This window comes from Lasioglossum baleicum, chromosome 14 (genome assembly GCF_051020765.1).
Source record: "Lasioglossum baleicum chromosome 14, iyLasBale1, whole genome shotgun sequence".
Classification (NCBI taxonomy): domain Eukaryota; kingdom Metazoa; phylum Arthropoda; class Insecta; order Hymenoptera; family Halictidae; genus Lasioglossum; species Lasioglossum baleicum.
The window spans coordinates 13,703,197-13,726,722 of record NC_134942.1 but is presented as its reverse complement, the minus strand read 5'-3'; the positions used below and the strand labels follow the sequence as shown (position 1 = coordinate 13,726,722).

The following is a 23,526-nucleotide window of genomic DNA, read 5'->3' as shown; positions in this document are numbered from 1 at the left end:
ACTTTTTTCATATTATTGTAGATACCTGAAAGTAACGTTCCACGATAAATATTTATACGATAAAATGCTATAGGCAACAGATTTTGGACATTGATCATACTCAAAAGCTAGAATTGAAAGTTTACGCATTCGTTTTTGAACTTCTTCTCTTCTGTATTTAAATAAATAAAACTAGGAATGCCTTGTATTATATCTTACCGGCATGTTCCACTGACTCTAAGGCCGGAAAATTGAGAGACTTCTGAAGAACTCCAACATATCTGTTCTAGAGAGCACAAACTAATTTATCGATTTTAATAATAGCTCTAAAACGTTCAGTTTCATGAGCTTAACTATCTATAGTTCCTCCATAGCAGACCATTTTTCTTGGAACCAGGACTTGTGTAGTAGCGACCATTTCCCAATCCCAATACAAAACTAACTTTATCCGGAAAGCTCTCCTGACACTCGCTCTGGCTCTTTAAGTATCTAAAGAACGCGTGTTTACAAAGAATCAATCTCATTAGAATGAAAAAATGATAGAATTATAAAAATATTGACTTTTTCGAAACTTAATTTTAATGTACGTGAGCGTTGCTTTCCACACTGCGGTTATTGTATAATATTCTTATTTCTTTGTAAAAGCCTTCAGTAAAAATCTAGCATGCAGTAGAAAGTAAAGTGAGGTGAGTAAGATATTTAAAAGAAGAACGATGTCTACAACAGAATTTGCATACTCTTCGAAACGATGTTGTATTCAGCGAGTTATTAACGATAATGTATTCATGTATTTCTTCATCTGCCTATCGGATTTGGAAGCTTAGCATGTTCTCTTGTAACCTAATCTTGAAACATGCGAAATTATACACAGGATACGGTTTAATTAACTAAGTATCCCCGCGCCCGCGCCGCGCCGAGGGGGGGGGGGGCACCGTTACGTCGCATTTTCCTACCCGTAATGCAATATTTCCGTTTCCCCTTGCATTCACCGTATCGTCCTCTCTTTCTTACGTTTAGGTTACGAAGTAAACAGCCGCCGGCTCGGAAGGGTGCCGCGCCGCGCCGAGCCACGTATGTATACCTACTCAGAATCTCTAGTCACGCTACCAAATCGAATAAGTATTATTGATGCGACGGTATTCGGTACGATCCAGTGGACAAAAATCAAAAATTCAATCTATAACGTCTAAAAAGTCGGTCATTATTTAGAAAGAGAAGAATTTAAGTATGTTATATGTATAGATTTCGACAATTTGAACAACTTTTTCCTTTTCACATGTTACGCACGGAGACTTTGCCTACGTGACTTTTACTCCTTTCTTCAAACCACGTGTTCATGCAGGAGATCCGGCTCGCATGCCCAAATAGACAGCTTTCCCCTTATGGGAAAGTGCATACAACTGGAAAACATAGAGATATCTGCCAGATTTCTATTTACCCCTGCATTTCTCAGTGCGTCAAAACCGAGAGCTGGGGAATTAGCTTCCGCGAATCATACTACACGTTACAATTGTATTCCATCAAATTTACTATTGAATATACATATTCTACTCTTAATATTAGACATTTGAGAGTGTTCAATATCATTTTCACATCCTTTAAAACTCCAGTAGCTAGCAATTACCCCATTTCGATAAACCTTTACCGCTCGAGGTATATTAATAATTCTTTATAGAGTTACGAGAGAGCTTATCTTCCCAATACCTCACCCTTACCGAAATCCTGTGACACCCGCTGGTGAAAGAGACATCGACTAGTCCGCGACTACCCCTTTCTTCCTACCTAGTGGCGACCCGGTGATGAAACAGGCACCGGCTAGTTCACAACAATCCCGTTCACACTCGGCTCGTAACAATCGCAAGGATCCGAGAGGCCTTAAGTCATGTTTCGGTCTCGATAATGCAAAGTTGAGGCTTCTCCGTAGTCACAATCGTTAGATAAAAGATCAATCTAGCGCGCGAGCTTCTCAAAGTGGTCTACCTTTGCGTTTTCGAAGCGTAATTTCCAATATTTTCGGCAGCATGTAGCGGATCCGCAAGAAGCAATAATATGGAGGCGTTACTACAATGCTACCGCTGCCGTAGCTATAGAGTGATACATTTTCATGAAGTTACTACAGTGTTACATGCTGCCGAATATTGCAAAATATGCCTTGGAAACGCAAAAGTAGGCCACTTTGGGAAGCTTACCATGAATAGCTTGTTGGGAGGGGAATTAGTCCATCTCTCGTTCTGGACAGATTGATAAGGAATATTTCGTGGTGTAATTTGTTTCCTCCTAATATTTTGAAACCTTGTCCAAGCATCTGTTCTATTGAAGATTACGGACGGTCTCGATAAGTTCAGTGTTGCCATTTTTATATGGCAACATTCACCGTTACTTTGAATGCTTGGTAATTTTAATGTTACAACTGCAAAAACGTGACGCATGAGCTTTTGTAGTGTCTACCCGAAACGAAGTATCCTGGCAGGAATTTGAGGGAGTTTTATTTTGAAAACGCAAATCGATATAACTGTGTCCGCGGACAGGAGATTGGGAGCGGCTTTGCGACATTTTCACAGGATATACATATGTACATATGTTGTAGAAATAGCTGTTCGATTCGGTTGTTCGTGGAAAAGTTAAAGATTTGTAAAAGTCTCGATGCAGTCTTAGACAAGCTAGGTGTACCTATGTCTTACGAAAAAAATATGGAAGAAAGAATTTGTTCATTCGAGGCATGATTTCAGAATAAATCTTTTGTCAAAAAATAGGATTCGTATTTAGACACTATTTGAAAGCTACCGAGTTCGAGGAAAAGCACAGAGAAAATTTTGTGTGAACGACATTCTGTTTTATCAATTACTGAAACTGTATGCTGAAAACATGTATTGTCTGGAAATGGTCCTTTCAAACCATTTAAATTCCATGTTTTAGAATGTTCAGAAAACGTATAGTTCGAGATAATCGAGTTAGCGAAAACAGCTTGTATAATATAACAATAAAGATTACTGAAAACGATATTAATTTCTGTGAATAGTAAGTGTGCGCGCTCTTGCACATGTTGCGTAAAAAGTGCGGCCGTCAAAGCTTATCGTCGATCACCCTCCCTGCTTCACGTTAACGCTTTGTCGTCAAGCTTAATACCGACAGAGACATCTACTCGATCGAATTACCCCCGAGAATTCTCGGACGTGAGCTTGTATCCAGTCTATGAATTCGATTAGGATTCGCGTGATCTATGTATTTGCTGAACTCGGTATAGAGTATACGGTATGTCCGCAGATTTGAACGCGTGCCACGAACCAACGCGTTATATGTACTATAGAATTCCCCCGTTCCGTATCGAATTTAGGGGTTCCCCTTGCCTCGCCATTTATCTCGGCAATCGACCTACCGAATACTCCTAATAACGGCAATCTTCGCTGTGAAACAGCGGAACACTTTTCCCTGGTATGCAGCTTGTTGTCTATATCCTTGCTCTGTAACAGAATGCAGTTTTCGTTCGACATGAGACGTCGACGTGACGGCTTTCGACGTATTGCAACGTATTGCAATGTGTTACCCCAATTACCTTGATAACAACGATCAACTATGTATAAATTACTACAATATTGTATACGATAACTATCACAACTTTTACGGTATTATACAGTGAATTTAGAAGTCACGGAAACTAAAAGAGGAGATAGAGATAGTCCATTTAAAACCAACGAAACAAAAATGTAGTATTACACTTAGTTTTGTCCGTTGCACGTGTCGAACAAAATGGATTGCGAACGTGTTATGTGAAAAACAGGCGAATAAACAAAAGAAGTTCGACGTCGTATAGCGTGGCAAGGATGGCCCAGGTTAAGTGAATGGTATAGAGTAGTATAGACATTTTTTAAAAACCCCATCCTGTGCTAAAGTTATTAATACTGATATAGAGAAATTCGAATTTTAAGCTGACTTTTATCCGTCACTGTAATTTTAGTTGTTTATCACGCCCGTAACTTGCACCTGTATCGTCATTCTTAGCGGTCGGCGAAACGTTAAATTAGCAATACAAAAGCGTGACAAATGTCATCGATGCGGGCACGGCATTGATATTCACGAACGGCTCACGATGTTCTAGGCTCCGACTTCATGGCCAAACCCCTATTTAATTCACGGACACTCGAGACACTTATCTCATAACCTTACACGTCACGCTAATTATCCCACAATTTTTCACATTTTCATACTTGAAAACTTCATAGGTCGTATTTCGATTTTCAATAGCTTGAATTCTCGGTGAAATTTGTAATACTACATGCCAATTTCAGAATCAAACGGTGCACTTAACTGTGCGGATATCTCGGAAACGATGCGAGATAGCGAAAAACTGAATAGAAACAATCTTGTGGCACATTTTGTCAGCTTTAATTTTGTATAGAATAGTCATATCGCTAGGACGCATAGTTTCCGAGATATCCGCGCTCAAAGTTCATTAATTCTGGAAAAGAAATGCCTTATTTGACTAAGCTAACTCTTCCGCACAATTCGTGAACTTTCAGCGCGGATATCTCGGAAACTATGCGAGATAGCGAAAAACTGAATCCAATCAATCTTGTGGCACATTTTATCAGCTTTAGTTTTGTATAGAATGGTCTTATCGCTAGGACGCATAGTTTCCGAGATATAAGCGAAAAACCGAAAAAGGGGACCTTCTACGTGCCCCCCTGCACCCCGTTCCCTCCTAGGCGTGGGGACTTTTAGTATGTTTACCTCCTAACTAGTCCAAACAAAGACCTAAAGTTAAAAATTGTGTTCCTTCCATTTCACTCTACAACTTTTCGTTGACTGGACTATTACTCAATGCAACGTGGAATAAAAATAAAAGATATCGTCGACGTCTTTTTTTTATTGAAATTGGACATTCTTTGGTGCATTCCTATATTACGTTACGCACGCATCTACCGCGAGGATCTAATGCGACTGCACTTGTTGCACAAATACATGGTATACATACCACCAGTGATTGTATCGTCTTGTAGTAATCGTATAATGCATACTCCTCCAACAAAAAGACGAGTCCGGTGTCACATGTGTGAGAAAAAACCGAATACTAATATACATAGTGCCCGATGTGATTTGTGTAAACAAGCAGTATGTCCCACAGATCGCTTTATTTTAGACGAAAATTGTGCAGAAACTAAGATTTGAATACAAAAACATCGGAAAGTAACATTTTATCTTGTTATTTCGTCGATATTTTACCACTAAAGATAGCTACAGCCTCTCCGCAAGCCGATGATCAAGCAGAAAGAGTAAATCGGACAATATTGCCGATGATTGCCAAATTAACGGACGAAACTAATTGTTCTTGGCCTGGTGTTTTTAAAGGACGTCGAGTTCGCATGTAATAATACGATATCAAAGATAACAAACGAGTGTCCTAGCGTGTTACTGTTTGGCGTACGGCAGCGCGGAAGAGTAATTGACGACTTACGAGATGCGTTAGAACTAAGCGAACGAATTAATTGTACCACGCCGCGAAGTATCGGAGTTGCGCGAGCAAGCCAACGAACAGATTCGAAAGAATCAGAAATTAAACAAACGTCAAAATCGGAGACAAAGTTATGATAAGGAATTTCGATTGTTCATTGGGTGTTTCGACAAAAATGATACCAAAATTTAAAGGACCTTACGAAATAGATCGTATTCTCAGAAATGATTTTGGAGGTACAATGGGAGACAAAAGTATAAGAAATTCGAAATCCATCAATACATGGCAATGAAAGCCATTCATGAGTATATTTTGTATTAAACTTTTGCGAATACTGTACCCTCTGTAGCTATATACATTCAGTGGTCTACACTCTACACTTGTCGCGTTTCCATGCTAGTGAGAGACAACACGATTTTAACGTTTTATAACAGTTTATAATTTTTTTGCTCTGTAACTGTTTAGTGAATCCTAATAAATTTTGAACATAATTAATTACATAATTTTTACTACATACATATAAAAAAACTGGAGTTTCTAGTTGCGTTTTTTCAAGGTTTAAATAGTGTTTGAAGTGGAATTTTATGAATTTTACATCCAAATGTGCAAACTTTAAGTTGCTATAATTCTTAAACGGTGCAGTGAATCGAACCCAAACTTTGGTAATTGCATTAATTTAGTAAGAGTTATCTTTATCTTGTCAAATTTTCAAAAATTTTGTTGCGTTTTTATATACATTGTTATCCGTAAATACGGCTTTTCCTTACAATATGTACCATAGGTATCATCGAAATTCGCGATTTCGCTAAATTGGCACGCGCTCGGAAGGAACAACACGTGGTTCTGCTCGCGCGTACCCAGTAGCCAGTAGCAAGCCGACGCGACGCGTGCGCTACTGAAGGGGTTCGCCCTAGAGGTAAATCACCGACCTCGCCTCGCTCCGGGCTGGGAATAATGCGATACGCTCGGCTAATGGCGTAACATATAGAAAGGTGCGCACGCGCGCAGATTGGGGGGTTAAATCTTGGAAATTGGTCGGCTGGTGGGGCGGCTCGCGCGAATCCTAGAACAGGATGATGTTTGGTCGTGCTTCTATAGGATGCGGCTGAGTTGGCCGACAAAGTGGGGTAAGGAATGGTGGGGTACGGCTTTGTAAGGGGGAAAGCGTCGCGGAGCGTAAACGTGAAAGTGGGGTGCGTGCCAACTTGTGTACCTCGAGAGAGAGAGAGAGAGAGAGAGAGAGAGAGAGAGAGAGAGAGAGAGAGAGAGAGAGAGAGAGAGAGACAGAGACAGAGAGTGGGGGAGAGCCGGTTTGGTCGACTAGGGGTGGGAAATAATAAGCTAGGTCACGGTGGGGGATATATGCATCTCGGAGCGCAGCAGAGTTTGAAGTAGTCAGCGAGCAGACGAGCGACTGTGCGCTTGCGTGATCCTCGGAGCGTATTCCTTTTTTCCTCTCTTTCCTCTCTCTCTCTCTCTCTCCCTTTCGTCTTCTTCATCTACCGTTTCCTTCTTTTCCTTTCTGTCACTTTCCACACTGTACATACATTTCCCGTCCTCTCTTCGTCCGTATCTTCCGACAGAACGTCCGTTCAATCTCCGAGGGTCCGCGACCTTCTGCCCCGCTTTCCCGATTCGACGCGTCAAATTGAAATCACCGAGAACGATCGTCGAGCCAAGACCGTCCGGACGACTCTCGGAATCAACTGATCACGATTCCGCCTAAATCGAAGACGTAACCGCGCAAACTGCCCCGCGACATCGACGGAACTGAGCACTCCGAGAAGGAAGTCTGGAAAGTCGAACAACTTGGTCCATCTCCGATGCAGTTCGTAAAGAGTCCACGAAACAACCATACCGAATCGGAGGGCTGTTGACGTGAGTACAGTAAAAGATCAACGTGTCGATCGATCCACGGGAGTAAACGTTTTCGAATAAGGGCGATCAAGATCGCGGGGAAATAGGACGGCCGTGCTTGACGATCGTTCACGACGCCGACATCGAGAAATCGGGAAACATCTGATCACGTTCTGTCGTCACATTGACAATTTGTACAAATGGCTGTATATACGCTAAACGTATGCTTAAGTTGTACAAAAGAAGAAATTGAAGACGGGGAGAGAGACAGACGTAGAGTACTGATGCTAAAAGTACAACGCTACAACGCATACTCGGTAAATGATCATCTCCATCGAAGTTGGACAAAATTGCAAAATTGGAAGAACCAATCGATGAAGCTAAACTACCACCAAAGAAATGCAACGATTATGTCGGCAATACATCAGGGATTCGTCTGCAGTGGTGATTGGCCAGCTAAACATGCTTCTCCGTTTTCGTCGATGGACCTTAGATCTTACTTCTGACACTGTAGGAATAGGTATGCTAATTTATTTGTGTTTACTGTTCGTTTAACGTCTAGTTTTTATATACATATACTTTAAGTTCCCGTATAATTTTAAATGATTGTTTACAGTTCGATGCATTTATGACATGAAAACGAGACTGAAACAACGGCACTATACTTTTAGTAAGGACCAGGACGATCTTTTAATTTCACATGTTCACTTATTTCAACAAAATAGCTTGTAGTTACTGAAATTCGCACAAATATTCGTGGACTCTTCAGTGAACAGTCATTTAAATTATCGTAGATTTATTTTAGATTAGGAATGTATATTCTATTATATGTATATTAATTAGCGTGGGACAACTTGCCGTTCTAACGTCACAATAATTATAATTTCAGTTGATAATTTATAACGTTATGATAGCGACACCGAATTCTTTATAAAAATGATTTCGTCAATTTAAGGAAATCGAAGCAACAATATCTAGTCAATATCAACAGATACTAGTCAACGTGATCTAATCAAAATTAAAAATTATAAACAAAGCCTAATCTAGTCACAGAATATTTATGTAAAATAATTCTACGTATCCGGTCTAGTCATTTGCAGTAAGTTGTATAAATTAATTCAATGTAGTTCTCTCTCTATATTGGTTTAACAAAGATTAACACGAATGAAAGTACATATTTAACATATTTAACATAATATTCATTTGCATGGCGATCAAAAATACTCCCTTCTAGTTTTGTTAAAGACATTTTATCTATGCAATGATCTATACGCAGAGAAGATTTATAGACATTCACACATTAAACATGCTAAATTATTACATACATTCTGATTTGTAACGTAAGCCTTCAATTTGTTCGATAATTTAAAAAAGAATCGGAATTATAATCTTTATCGTGACCGTCTCAACAAAATAGATGCACAAATTTCTTTATTTCGACCAATTGTTGAATATAATTTGAATACGAACTATAAAGAGATAACTATCACTTTTAGTTTCAACTTTTTTTTATTATCCGTCCTTGTCAATATCAAAGTGTTTATCTTCCTTCAGCGTGTATAAATTATGGATCCATATGTGTTCCTTGATTTTTTACAAAAAGAACAATCAAAAATGTTACGTATTTTCGACCCCTCAAAAAAAAGAGTATCCCTTAAGTTCAAAAAGTATAGATGGATGTAGCGTGTAAGCATTAAACATAACTTCATATTCTGATAATTTCTAGTCGGTTCTATTTCTAGTCATTATTTATTTTAAGTACCCAATATATACGGAATCAGATATGCAGGCCACAACTAAATGCAATTTCTTGTTTATATTATAGAGTGACTTGTATAATTGCGTATAATTAATTTGCCCACTTACGTACAATATAACAGTAAATATTGTCCGTGGATGAGATGCCATACATATACAAAAAAAAGCAGAGCGTGTCTTATTTTCTACTGCATTCAATTGTATAATAGTATCGGTGGAAAAAACTTGTGTTTCTCAACGTACATAAATGATAAACACAATGACGTCTATCCATTTGGGAAACGTGCCAGTATTTCATTTAATATCATTATTGTATAGCAAACGATAAAAATAAGAAAACTTGAAAAGCCAAGTTAATTATTTCTAGCTTGTATTATTTTCGTAATATTACTTAACGTACGAGTCTTTTTAAGCACCTTTTATTCTGCGAATGAAATGTCCACATTGGCAGCTGTTCGATTTACTTGTATAGGATTAGGTTGCAAGTTCTAATACGATATAACACGTTAAATGTCGTATCGATCACTGATACCAATAAGTAAAATTTCAGGCTTTTATATTGAAGCGCATTTTGGTCACAGATGACAGCGAACGCACACTTTGTTGAGCATTTAATGTGTTAATGAACTATTGAGCTATTAGTTAGTATACGAACGAAACTCGTTCTAAAGTAAAACCAAATCGCCAACAAAAGAGTACAAACGATACACGTAGTGTCCAACAAAAAAAAAGATACGAATGAATTAAATATTATAAGGCTGTGTTTAATACTTAAGAATAATTTTACGTTAACCTTATCATGGTAATTTCGGTTACCGTGCTTCAGTAAAGAAATCTAGTCGAAAAGCGTACCGACCGAGGTCGATAAACCAAACATAATCTCAATTTCATCGATTCTAAAGAGAGAATCAATTTTTCGTAAGTAAGATTCATAAAGTACGACTAAGTACGTGAATCGCACAGTGATGACAATAATTAAATAAATTCTAGTCAGAGAAATATATGTATAGATTATAGATGAATAAGAAATATGCGTGAATAATTGATCTCTGAGAGAACATATTATGAGGAGTGGAATCTAGTCAACGAAACCATGGACAACAAACTCGAACGGTCCAATCCAATTACGAAACCGTGACGGTATTTACTAACCACGTTCATAAGTTGAACTTGGAAAACTTAGTAGAGTTCCCGATCTCAGTCCATGATCAACAAATCTAGTCTATGATGTATACTTATAAGATAGTTTGTATTGTCTAGTCCTATGTAGTCTACTGTATGTATACAAAGTAAATGTGAAATGGACAAAACGCAGAATGGAGAGATTGAGTGATTGATAGAAAATAATCGTGTGAGTTGTGATTGTGGAACGTAGGCTTAGCAAATTAGCAACACTCATAACAGTTCATTCGTATTAGAATATCGGACGATAGGTTATGTAACATATATTTTGTAAAGTCAGGATGATTATAAAAATAAGTAATAATATATTATACATTAATTTCGAAACGACTTATTTCGTTTCGTACTCATTCCGATATGGATGCACATTCATAAACTTTTGTATATTCATTAACATTATATATATCTATACTGTGTGACCAAGTGTTCTGTGGCTGTGTATGTGTGTTTTATGTGTTTATTTATTATATATTTATTAATTTATGTTCAATATAGATTGTAAAAAATAATCTGCATTCTATGCAGTTTTGCATGTATCACGAGTGTCCATTTTGTCTCTATAATTAGAAATTTTTTTGAAAATTTGATATTTTCGTTTGCAGACTGTAATCGTACTAAAACTACCAGACATTCAAAGTGACTAATGATCTATTTTTTGGAAGAGCTAGGCAACTGCTGTGACTTTAGGTACTTTTCTTTCTAAAAAAGCCATAATTTATATTGCTTATAAAAATAGCAAAGGTGCATTTATTCAACACTGTACCACAAAACATCTTTACAATCTCGACAATTGTAACATAAATAATATAAAAATCATTATTTTCATGGATTCGGTAGTTTTAGCTTTAATTGTACTTTGTACTACAGTTTACAAAACATGATAATTTTCTTAGAATCTACAAGATAATAATAATAAAATTATAATGAATCTAAATATATTTTGTGTATTTATTTTATTATATATATATATATATATACCCCTTAATTCCTATAAGTAAAGTCATGTAATCAACTAATTTTGAATTTTAATCAAACCTTACGCATAGGTCGTAATAAAGCGATCAAGAAATAATCCTGTTTAATTGAAAAATTAGTTTCGAGCGTGATGTCGATCCTCAAACTGTATTCATGTTTCAGATATATTCATATTAGACACATTTTCATACAGTTAAAGCTAAAATCTTTCTTGAATTTGTAAAGCTGGATAATCATTTATTTACACTCTACTTATAATTACAATTTTCATTAACCCTTAAATGCACGATATTTTGTTTATAGTTTCTATTTATCAACCATTACTCAAAAAAGAGTGCGTATTAAGGGAAAAAATCACATCTTTGTGAAAATATTTTTTATTACAAAATTATCATATAAATATATGTTGCCTTATTTGAGGTTAGAAAATCTACGACGCATGAATGACGTGCACCGTAAATATATACAAATACACGTGAGCGGTTTGTTCAACAAACTTTGTTGCTGTTTGTTGCCTTGTGGCTACAATGCGTAAAAAGCATCCAAACGTTCCTGCAGTGAATGTAGAGCCAGACAATGAAACTTAGTAATTAACTTAACTGAGTTATCTACTGCCATGACCTAAGATAGTATATATATTACGTATACAGGGTGTCCCAAAATTCGTGAAAATCCCGAAAGGGGGTGGTTCCTGAGACCATTCTAAGAGACATTTTCCTTTGCACCAATGTCAACTGCGACTTTGTTTAGGAGCAGTGATGCCAGAGCTGTGGTACTGTGGTACTAAACCATACCCCCACCATAGCCTACTATTGCCCCTACGTTGTTTTCCAACGCGCCCGCGCGCTACACTCACCAGCGTACCTCTACGAATACAGTAGAGTGATACGCTGGTGAGTGTAGCGCGCGGGCGCGTTAGAAAACAACGTAGGGGCAATAGTAGGCTATGGTGGGGGTATGGTTTAGTACCACAGCTCTGGCATCACTGTTTAGGAGTTATTAACGAAAAACACGGACCAATCAGAGCGCGCCCTGGCCCGGCGCGCCGGCAAGCGAGTGTCGCGGTACGCCGTGACATCGCATCGTGACGGCGCGGCGGCTCAGGGCGCGCTCTGATTGGTCCGTGTTTTTCGTTAATAACTCCTAAACAAAGCCGCAGTTGACATTGGTGCAAAGGAAAATGTCTCTTAGAATGGTCTCAGGAACCTCCCATGTCAAGGAACGACACTTGTTCTGGGACACCCTGTATACTTTGCAACCCTTTATTAACAAAGACAAAGTGTGACTTATTATATTACCTCTACCATTACTTTCCCTGTGTGATATTCCTCTGTGGTTCACATCTTGACTTTTTCGGTATATCGCGATGCTGTCTTCAGGAAAATGATCAGAACAGATGTAACTATTTACTGTTTGTATTTAGGCATCCATCCTTCCCGACCTATTTCTTTGACCCACTGTTTACACAATGCTTCAGTTCGAGGAAAGCTATGCAAGATCATGAGAATTAAAAAAACAGTAAACAAAAAGAATTGAGTAATAAAAAATTGGAAAGAGCTTATTTAGGTTATCTTTACATACCCGTGTAATGACGTTTTTGTTTTATCGTTGCTTAACTTTCCGCAAACTAAACATTTATTAATTTATTATTTTTTTTTTTATTTTTTTTTCACGGTCAATCGGAATGACAGTCACGTCGAAGATAGACATTCGGATTGATCGTAAAAGGCGGATTGATGAAATGGACTGACGGATTTTCAGATATTTGGAAATCCGAAATCCGAGCTTCAATCACAGGAAGTGGAGGAGAAACTATGATAGATGTTGGTTCAACATCAACTGATCAACTGGCCACACTGGGTTTCGATATGTTTCGATACATAGTATAGTTTAGTAGTTCCATATCATTCCATATGTATTCATATGTATTGCTGTTTATAAACTGTCACAAAAACGATGACTTTTGAGAATATTTACATTTGACGTAAATTATGAATCATGATGCCGGAAAAGATTTACATAATATGTGAACTATGTTCCACTAAATACCTATTTATGTACATTTTAGTACCAGCTAAATAGTATACTTGGTGTTTTTAAAAAATTTGGTAAACACAAATTTATGATACATGGCTCAAAATAAATTTTTGTCACATAATAAAACTGTAATGCTTTTTATTACCTTCTAACTTGCAAAAGATCGTAATTACGATCTCATTTGACTGTAATATTATACATTTTGGTGAAAACTATTGATGAATACTATTGAATAACTTTAGTAAAATGATACATTGTGTATACACGGATTACTAGAATAAAATGTACAATATAATACAATTTGCATATTATATAATTTATTTTACAGTGGCCACTCGAGTGGGAAACATGAGTTGCAATATTTGAATGACTTTGAACCTTGAATTTCCAATAAGTATATATCAGTACATATATTACTTCTGTTGCTATCTTCTCATATTATTGAAGGTAACTATACGTATCAAAGTTGCTACACTCGTTTGTGGTTCTGAGGAAAGTAAAAAAAAATCAGTGGAGTGTTTTATTTGAAAGATATTGTGTATTATCATGAGCCAATCGAAAAAGCAACTCACAGAAGTGAAATTATCTGTGCCATGGGGACATGTTGCTGCAAAAGTCTATAATTCTCTACAAGAGAAGAAAATTTTAGTAGTACACGGTATCTTAGACAATGCTGGATCATTTGACAGATTAATAGAACTTCTTCCGCTAGAATACCAGTATGTAAGCATAGACTTACCAGGACATGGATTGTCGTCCCCGTTTCCTTCTGGACTACCATTGAAATTCTTTGATTACGTTTATACAATATTACTAGTTTTAGACGCTTTAAAGTGGAAAACTTGTATTTACTTAGCGCATAGTTTTGGCGCACACATAGGAACTTATTTCGGTGTATTATATCCTGGAAGGCTCGAAAGAATCATAGCTATAGATGGATTTATGCCTTTCGCAGTTAAGGATGCTGTATCTTTTACTCGAGAAATGTATAATTTGAGCGCTTATAGCAATGTTGGAGAAAAACTATATACTAAAGAAGAAGTAATATATGCGTTACAGTATAAAAGGAAAGAGGCGTTAACTGCAGACGCTGCGGAAGCTATGTTTACACGTGCGACTACAAAAGTTGGGGATTTATATAAATATAATCGTGATCCCAGATTGAGAATGATGGTACGTCCGATATTTACCATGCAAATGTGTGCAGAGTTCTGGGAGAAGTTCAGTATTCCAATCTTAATTATCGTGGCAGACAGATCGTCTAGAATAGACACGCTGAAAGACATGGTAGAGAAAGCAAGAAGCGTAATAGAAAAGAAGAGTGAATTTGATGTAGTTCTTGTGAAAGGTTCCCACGATGTACATAATAATTATCCTGAAAGGGTAGCACCGCATATATGTAACGTTCTGAAGAACAACACGAAGAGTAAATTATAAATTTTTATATTTTTATAAAATAATTTTTTGTACTACATAATAATTCATTTAACAGCCAATTTAGTTTCGTTAACAGCGAAAGTTATACCATTTTTTAAAAATATATATATATACATATATATATATATATATATGTGTACAGAATAGTATTAAAACGTGTAAAACAAATGTACATTTCAATTATACAAAATGGGACATTTTACTAACAATAAAATCACTTCACTTTTATGCGCACAACACCTTCGATTTGTTGAACTTTTATGTATACTTCGTTACCTTGTAGAACAGTGGTTTTTAATTCATCTTCCAATAATATTGCCGTGTGATTCATAAAAGACCCATTTCTTTTTGTATCGTAATTGTAGTTCAATGTTAATTTGACTTTGTACCAGCAAATCAATGCGTTCGGTAATGGTCTATTAGTAGTCGCGCTTATTTTGCCGAAATTTACTATGCGTTCTGTAATTTCGCTTTCTTTCATTTCTATCAACATATTTATATCGGATAAAGGTTCGTGTAGATATAAACTTGAATTTAAATCAAACAGTTGATTTATCTGTAACATACACAGAGAGTTAATAGATATAAATTCATAAAGCAGAGTTTTTTTACAATGTCGGACATTATATTTTACCTTAAATTCATTAATATGCTGAGCAATTCCATACGAATTTGTACTATCAAAACCATTCCGTATATTTTGATAGCTATTAAATCTCTATAAAAATGAAAACTTGTAACCGGGTTCACTGAATAAATTTGATTATTTTATATGTACGGGGAATATATCATGTAATTGGTGGTAAAAGCGAAACGAGTAAAAAATTGATGTAATATTCGGACGCTCTAAAAAAGACGATAACTTTTTTAATATTGTACTATACGATTTTTACCTTTTTGGGAAGCTTGAGCAATTAGTTTGCTACAGGATGTGAAAATAGAATTTTTCAAAAATTGTAATTGATCAGAATTGTAGGGAAAATACTAAAAGTTGCACTTTACAACTTTTTTATGCAGGCCCTTATTGGAAATTTAAAAAATTCGTTTTGTAGATCTGTGTCAATTTTTGCCACCACCAAATAATCGAACATAAACATCCTTCTCTTGAAGTCATTCTTAAATTTCCTTTCACCTATTCCCCATACTTGACCCAGTACAATATTCGCCTTCTTTACCCTTTCTTTTATGTGACTATTCATGCTTCCATTCTTGTGAAATCTCACCCCTAGGTATGTATACGAATTCCTTCACCTCCTCTATGTCTGCTCCCTTCCATTTCCATTCTATTTTCCTTGACCTGCCACCTCCTTTCCTAAATACCATCATTTTCGATTTTTGTAATTCCATTTTATCCATCTTCCCTTTACCATTAACTTCTGGTAACCTACTCTCGCAGTTTTTCCTTTTTTCCTTTCCTCCCTTGCAGCTACTAGAATTTTACCTTGAATTTCTCTCTCTGCTTTGGTCAGATCGTGGTTTATAAAAACTTTGCTGCCCCTCAGCTTACTTTTCCTCTTCATTACTGTTTTTCGTCCCAGTTCTTTAGACCTGTTATTATACCTTGCTTTCATTGCGGGCCTACTACTCTCGCCCACAGTACGTTCACACTTGTCTGTAATTTCTCTCTAAAGAAATTCCTGACTTCTTCTTTTGCTCTCTCCTTGTTTATCATTGATCCCTTCATTACCACATTAGTATTCTTTCTATCCCTTCTATCTTGCCATTCCATCATTCTACTCATTCTTCCTACCTCTGTGTTCCTGACTTCTAACTCTTCTATTCTCTTTTCCATAGATATGTTATTATTGTAGTCCTCTCTCTCCCCAATATGCCCCACCTTATCCTCAAGTTGTTTCACTCTTTTCCGACACTCTTCCCTCTCCTTCTCTCCCATCTTACCTCCTTCTCTCTCTCTCATCATCTTTTTTAAATCTTTCAATTCTTGTTCCATTGATCATTGAACTATTGTTTTTTCGCATTTCCCTCCGAATCCTATAATTTGTTCTAGCAAGTTCAAATCATATAGTAGAACATTGAAAAAGTTATCGTCTTCTTTAGTGCGTCCATGTGAAATCGTTTCATGTGAAATTTATTCTAACATTGAATTACTACTTTTTCTCATATACTACCACTTACATAACATATCTTATATACTATATTTTCCTTAATAAACACCTTTTTAGAATTTGTTGTATTAAATACTAGCGTTGACCCTCCTTGTAAATTTTCATCTTTAACGTAAACCATATTTGGAAAGTCTTCGGAAAATACAAGTTGACCGACAAGGAATACTTGTTCGGGTAATAAAATTCCATTCGGTTTAAGCATACATCTGTAAAGTGCAATATAGAATTTTCAATTCTATTAACAAGGCAAACGGTAAGTATTCAAAATTGTATACCTAAAGAATTCGTGACTGTGTTCCTGATCACGATCTTTTAATTCTCCATTGATGTCAAAATCATGAACAAATATAGTGTCTAAAGAAACTTTAATAGCATTGTATTTTGCTATGATGCAGATCTTGTCTCTAAAGCCATTTTGTTTTGCAACTTCTTCGATAAGGTGACGAAGCGCCTTATTTTCAGTTTTATAATACAGAATTTGACTGTACTTATTCTCTTTGAGTAACATTAATCCGTAAACTGGAAAAGGAGATGTATCCAAAATACTATTTATTTCTTCGTTAATCAGCGACTTACTAACTGCAGTAAGTAATTTTATATATTCGAAGTCGTTTAAAAATGTTATAACTTCTTTCGGTAAATGATATAAAAATTTCTTCTTGTTATATTCGGTATGCGCGGCACCGTTTGTTGTATAAGAACATCTTAATTTCCCTTTTAGAATTTCTCCGTGAATCGTTAATACATCTCCTTGCTTAAACAGCGTAGGTATCTCTGGGAAAACAGCAGTTTGCCAGCAGGTTTTCCTATCCGACGTATCTATCGTAATCTCTTCGTCGAGGTGTAACTTAAACCAACTCACCAAACCATCTACAATACCATCATATTCACATTTTACATTTATTTTACTCTTTACTCCATCCACATTAAATTTTCGTAAATTCGATATATCATTAAAATCTACAGTGAGAAGAACTTTGGGCTCTGTAATATAATTAACTTTCACATTTTTCAAATGCTCTGTATCATAATACTCATCGTCTAATAATATAGATATATTATCAAAATTTAAAGGACAGGAATTTTTTACTTGATCGAAAACTACAGATGACCTGTTTCTTAAATATTCGCATTCCACCGCAGCTACGTAAAGCGTAGCGCTCATCGGTATTATTATACCGTTTTGATCTAAGATATTCGTGTGAACGCTTAACAAAGATGGTATTACACGTTCTCCGAATAAACCAGCATCGAATGTTTCGGTGACTATTAATTTCACTCTGTAAACAAATATGTGTATCTTTAACAAAAGGCACAAATCCAGTTACGTTCATATCGAAACCGATTACTATTTATAATAAACAAAGGACAAACCTTTCCGTAATATCGTCGGGTATCGTAAGATCTGTAGATAATTTCGGCAATAAAATTATATCTTTAGCATTGTTACTTTCAAATACTTTCTCCGCGATTTTGATCATTGCCACTGAATATTCGCATGCGTAAACTTTTTTAGCTTGAGCACTTTGTGCGTATAAACTTAATAACCCTGTTCCAGTCCCTATATCTAATACTGTGTCGTATCCTTGAGAAATTTTCTTTCGTATTGCACGTTCGAACGCATTGTTCCTTTGTTTGTCATTCAACATCGGAAAGTGCCACCTATCTACAGCCATACTAAATGCATTTTGTAAATTTCTTTCTGCTGGTAGAAAATTCGGATTGGCTTGCAGAGCCCTTTTTAAATATCTTATTGCCCTTATTGGATCATTATTCCTTTAACAATATATTTTTAATCCTCATTATATGGAATTTTAGCGGTCATGATATCTGTCACGTTAAAAAATCAATTTTAAATCAACTAGTCGTACATTTACCCAAGTCACCAGTTCAAATTACCTTAAAAGATGAGCCGCAAAATTATTTAACATACGTGGGTTATTCGGATAAATATCTAAAGAACGTGTGTAACATAAAACAACGTCTGTAAATCTGTGATCGCACGCCAGCTGCATTCCCCATTGACCTAACAAATAAATATTTATCATTTTGGGTATTACAAAAGTGTCGGATGTACATTATAAACATACAAAGTACGTTAACGAAAGCTTCTTCGATCTCTAATCTTCTCGCTGGACTTAATTCTGCTACGACCGTGTAATACGCGTATGCCTTTCCAACGTTTCCAGTTCTGTCATGATCATATGCCTTTTTCAATGATTCCGCTATTATATTGTTTACTTCCTTTTGCATTTTTAACGAAATGTATGTCCTTTAATCGGTCCTTATCATAAAAATGCATACCCCTTGATTTTTTCTGAAATTAACATATAATGTTTTGTTTACATACTTGTTATCCACAGTGAACTAATCGTTAATCGATACAGCGAACTATTTTATAATAATACAATTTTCCGTTTCTCTTTAAAAATTCAGCACTGTCATTTATTGGTTGCTGAAATCATTTTCAAATTTATTGTCGTATATATGCAGTATCTGTTATTTTAAACGACTCCAAATTAACAACACAACATATAAACCTAGCCCATGGGTTACGAACCAATTAAATCTCAACAAGCACACTTTGAACATAAAAATCTAAAATCATTTCTATACATACGTTGAGATTACAATCGTGATAAATATATATGTTTCACAAAACAAATATTCACATTATTTTATGAAATTCAACGTTTTTCCGAAAAACAGTCTTTCTGTATATGTGACTTTGGGAATTTTCTGTAACATGAGTAAACTAAGTATAAAAATAAAGTTAATTTTATGAAATTATCAATTTATCCCAAAAATAATTACTTTTGACCCACGTTTGTCACGTTACTATCACAGACAAGTTACAGCCAGTTACAGCAAGTTACAAAATAGATCAGATATTTTCGGCCTGTTTCGGCCTCAATCAGCCTCAACCTCAACCACAACTCAAAACTCAGTGATGTTATAAAAAGGTGCAAGTTTTTATGCGCATGCGCGCCGATTCAGCCTCAGTAAAGTTATACGTTACTGTTTTTTCCGCGCAGCGCCACCAGCGGCCATCCATCGTACGAAAAATCTTGGACGATATCGGAACACTGCTTCACGAACTCTTTTTTCTTGATAATAGAATAAAATATTGAGTTTATCTGTAATGTTATGGTACATAGGCATATAAGCGGTATATATAGTATATACAATGCCCCTAATTAGAATAAAACGTAAGGAATTCAAAATCTAGTACTTTTTTTCAAATCTAGTACCTTTTCTTGTATATTCTGGTACGAAATATTTTTTCTCGGTGGAGACCCTGGGGGTGACCAAGGTACCCCATTTTAGCCCAACTTTGTACTTTACTGACGCTGAAATCGTTGCGCATGTGCGAAAAAAGCGCGCAATATCCCATCACTGTTTGGAGAGAGAATGTCAGGGTCATAATATCATAAATATTGCATCATATGTGATACACAATCCGATTCGGAAGATTTGACGTGAGAAAGTTAATCTTTTTAATTACTTTTACGTTCAAAACTAATACTTTCATTTTCCTCGATGTCTTTTTTTCAGGAAAGTGTAAAGCGTAAGGTTTCGACATTAAATTAATAAACGGCAATGGTTCGTTCACGTACTATGACCCCGCAAGAATATAAACGAGATCGCTCCAAATTTAAGATAATTTACGGTTTTCAACCATCGCCGTTTGGAGCATGTTTGCTTGGCCTGACGACGAACACGGACAAGGCTATAGTGTTCTTAGCGTTTGCGGATGGCGACTATGAAAAAGCGTTTACCGAGTTGAAGAATGACTGGCCTCTGTCCGAATTGGTTCAAGACTACTACAACGAAACGTATCAAGTTGTACATAGTATTTTTTCTCCTCAAGCACAGATTAAAGATTCTCTGACACTACTTTTGATGGGTTCAGAATTTCAAATAAAAGTTTGGCGATGTTTACTTAGTATACCGGTGGGTACAACTGTTACGTACGATCAAGTTGCAATTGGTATAAATAATCCAAAGGCTGCGCGTTCTGTTGGTAATGCTATAATGAAAAATAAAGTTGGGTATCTTATACCTTGTCATAGGGTCAACGGGAAGTATGGCAGTAACAAGTACAAATGGGGTACAAAAATTAAAGAGGCTATCATGTTCCATGAATATAAATTAAGGCAGCCTGGGTCTGGGTCCTGGCCTGCCCAATCCTTCTAGCATTATTTATCGGGTATCGTGTTAAGTAGGCTTAATAGCTAGCAACGCTAGCTTGCGGAACAGATATTGCTGCTACTCCTCTTCACCTGCTCGGAGAGTCAGTCCCCATTTGTTCCACGAGCTAGCACTGCCCAGGCCTGGTGTAAAGCATATATGGCGTTTGTAAGATTCATGGAATTTGCTGTAAACAATGAAACCACATATTTTTATATATTTCTATTTATATGTATAGTTAGAAAACTAATATAAGAGCGTTGCGTAAAAGTAACAGCATACGTAGAAAAAGTAATTACTTGGTAGCACTTTACATCGACCTAAAGAATATTAGATTGTGACTGAAGACGAAGATGTTATCTACATCATAACGCTAATAAGCTAAGCATCGAGTTTACAAATACGTGTATATATACATTTATGAATAAATATAAAAGCGAGTCGTAAAAGTATTTGAATAAGGTGCCGCTCTGCGCGATACTTGTACAGAAAAGTTCTATTTGCATCATATAAATACGATATTTGTTTACATCGGTGTATAAGATATTTCTTAATAAATTTAATGCCGTAGCGTACTGTGTGTAACGTAGCGTTACCTTTAAAAACTGTCTGAAAAATAATCACAGAGAACCAAGTTACATGTAATCTTAACTATCCGCGCTAGAATTAACTTCCTGCTCTTTTCATTTCTTGTATATGCATCGCTGCGATTGTAAAAACTTTGCGTATCATAAAATAGATCTTTATCGTATGGTATTTACTGTAAATATTTGTTACTCCGCAGAGCTCGGTATTAAATAGTAACAGACGATCCGTCATAAAATAGTCTTGTTTCTTTGCTATGTAAGTAACAATATAAATTCATATGCATTTAAAAGTAGAACGATATAGTCGTTAATACGTCGAATAGCGTCATCAAAAACAGTACTTGTCTTGTAGGTATACAATTTGAGTGTGTTTAATCGAGTAACGTTTTTGATGCCGGCTATCCTCTAAACTCTAAGGTGTAGAGCGCGGTTAATAGAGTCAGTCTCATTTATCGATTAACAGTAATAATTACGTGTACTCAATTGCCCTATTGAATTCCGTATCCTCGTATTATCCTTAGAAAACGTTTCAATATTTTCTATCGGCGCTAATCTTTTAATTGCTAAAAGAAATATGTAAAGTATACGAAAGTTGTATAATTGACTGTCCGTGAAACAACTGCGAACGATCGTGCACAGCCCGTCTAATATGAAAAGTACAAAATTCTAAGTAAACGCGAGGTCTTCTGTGTGTGTGTGTGTTACAGTATCGATGGTCTTGCCGTTGCTGTTGTCGCAGTAATCGTGCCTGCGATCGTAAAGTTGGCAGTTCGACTAACAAAGTTCCATAGGATATGTTAAAAGGAAAATGTGAACGACCCGCGAAACGAACGGATACGATACTGAATGTCGAGTTCTTTGGATTCTCTTAGCGACATATAGTCTTCAATTTCCTAATACTTGTATCTTACAAGGCAGTGGTTGGTGAGAACTATTCATCTACAAAGATGTATCATTGTCATGCATCGTTAAGAACCAGTACGGATGGTAGAAAGCTTCCTGTTACATAATTGTACAGGATCGACGCGTTCGTACTCTATACTTGAATTCTGCGAACCCATTCCAAAGAGTCGCGATTATTACATACATTGAATTCGCTATTTTGCTAGTTTGTTAGTTCGCTAGTTCGTCGATGAAGGCAGTTACAGGTATACCTCGCTGCTCAAACTTGTATAAAAATGCTTCTGGCGAGAGCACCTATGGCTACCAATATCAGAAAGCTGTTGGACACACTGGCGTTACTCGATGACACAGATGGAATATTGTTCCCTGGTATGCCGCCAGTTTCTACAACATAATCAATATACGTTCAGAGAATCCGTGTGCGTGCAAGCAACTTGTATTAACCCCCTTTGCACTCGCGGAGCTATTTCGTCTCGAAAATTAAACAACTCTTCCAACCCAGAATAATTCCATTGTATGTGTATGATTTTTTTCATTTTATGGATATGAAATGAGTATCAGATGATTGCACAAGTTTGTGTCTGATCTAAAAATCAAATTCAATGATTAAATTTTCGAAAAACTTCTAATTGTAGAAAAGAATGGTGACTATACAGGGTGTCCCACCCGATTTCGACATCTTGATTTTCTCGCTATTGTTACTTGTAGCAAAAAATGTTTCAGCAGAGACTTGAATGGTATCGAGTGGAGTATATTTTGATGTTATTAGTTTTTTCGTACTAACCCATGTATGTCGAAAAGTTAGTAGTTCAGGAGATATTTCAATTTAAATAACTCTAAAACACCATTACTGTCGTACTAATTGTAAGACGTTAGCGTTTACTTGCTAGCGTAAATTGAAGAGTTGAAATTGAAATTGAAGATTTGAAATTAACGAATTGAAATTGAAAAATTGACGTTGAAATTGAAAAATTGAAATTGAAGAGTCGATGTTGAAGTGCTGAGTGCTGAGGGTTAATATTGTAGACATTGGAACAAAGGTTGT

At 36.2% G+C, this 23,526-nt stretch overlaps 5 protein-coding genes and 1 long non-coding RNA gene across 11 annotated transcripts in view; 3 read left to right on the top strand and 3 right to left on the bottom strand.

The window, feature by feature from the left end:
• Window positions 1–13,099, bottom strand: part of LOC143215938 (uncharacterized) — a 95,677-nt gene extending 82,578 nt beyond the window's left edge. For both annotated transcript variants that reach the window (XM_076438568.1, XM_076438567.1), the window contains exons 1-2: window positions 12,782–13,099; window positions 12,499–12,688 (exon numbers count right to left, since the gene is read on the bottom strand). The gene's annotated coding sequence lies outside the window, so the exon portion shown is untranslated. The remainder of the gene's footprint in view (window positions 1–12,498; window positions 12,689–12,781) is intronic.
• On the top strand, window positions 6,770–11,159 carry LOC143215945 (uncharacterized). The gene is made up of 2 exons (XR_013010488.1): window positions 6,770–7,805; window positions 7,902–11,159. It is a non-coding gene; the product is annotated as an uncharacterized LOC143215945 (long non-coding RNA).
• Window positions 13,100–13,783: 684 nt separating the features above from the next.
• Window positions 13,784–15,537, top strand: LOC143215942 (serine hydrolase-like protein 2). Its single transcript, XM_076438574.1, has one exon. It carries the CDS (start codon window positions 13,784–13,786, stop codon window positions 14,672–14,674), a length of 891 nt encoding a protein of 296 aa, XP_076294689.1. The 3' UTR covers window positions 14,675–15,537.
• Window positions 14,776–19,763, bottom strand: LOC143215937 (protein arginine N-methyltransferase 9). 3 transcript variants are annotated; one of them, XM_076438564.1, is made up of 8 exons: window positions 19,626–19,763; window positions 18,891–19,117; window positions 18,700–18,826; window positions 18,175–18,576; window positions 17,076–18,080; window positions 16,850–17,006; window positions 15,309–15,392; window positions 14,776–15,230 (listed from the first exon to the last, which is right to left on the bottom strand). In XM_076438564.1, exons 2-8 carry the CDS (start codon window positions 19,051–19,053, stop codon window positions 14,889–14,891), a joined length of 2,280 nt encoding a protein of 759 aa, XP_076294679.1. In that variant the 5' UTR covers window positions 19,054–19,117; window positions 19,626–19,763; the 3' UTR covers window positions 14,776–14,888. The 3 variants fall into 3 exon arrangements, with proteins under 3 accessions (XP_076294679.1, XP_076294680.1, XP_076294681.1); XM_076438565.1 differs by lacking the exon at window positions 19,626–19,763 and adding an exon at window positions 19,209–19,396; XM_076438566.1 differs by lacking the exon at window positions 19,626–19,763 and having other exon boundaries at window positions 18,175–18,630; window positions 18,891–18,905.
• LOC143215939 (uncharacterized) overlaps window positions 19,421–23,526 on the bottom strand; it is a 33,774-nt gene continuing 29,668 nt past the window's right edge. For all 3 annotated transcript variants that reach the window (XM_076438569.1, XM_076438570.1, XM_076438571.1), the window contains exons 12-13: window positions 19,615–22,865; window positions 19,421–19,539 (exon numbers count right to left, since the gene is read on the bottom strand). In XM_076438569.1, coding sequence (XP_076294684.1) covers window positions 22,741–22,865 — 125 coding nt within the window. In that variant the 3' untranslated portion in view covers window positions 19,421–19,539; window positions 19,615–22,740. The remainder of the gene's footprint in view (window positions 19,540–19,614; window positions 22,866–23,526) is intronic.
• Agt (O-6-alkylguanine-DNA alkyltransferase) lies at window positions 20,113–20,997 on the top strand. The gene is made up of 2 exons (XM_076438575.1): window positions 20,113–20,279; window positions 20,356–20,997. The coding sequence occupies exon 2, from the start codon at window positions 20,401–20,403 to the stop codon at window positions 20,995–20,997; it is 597 nt and encodes a 198-aa protein (XP_076294690.1). The 5' UTR covers window positions 20,113–20,279; window positions 20,356–20,400.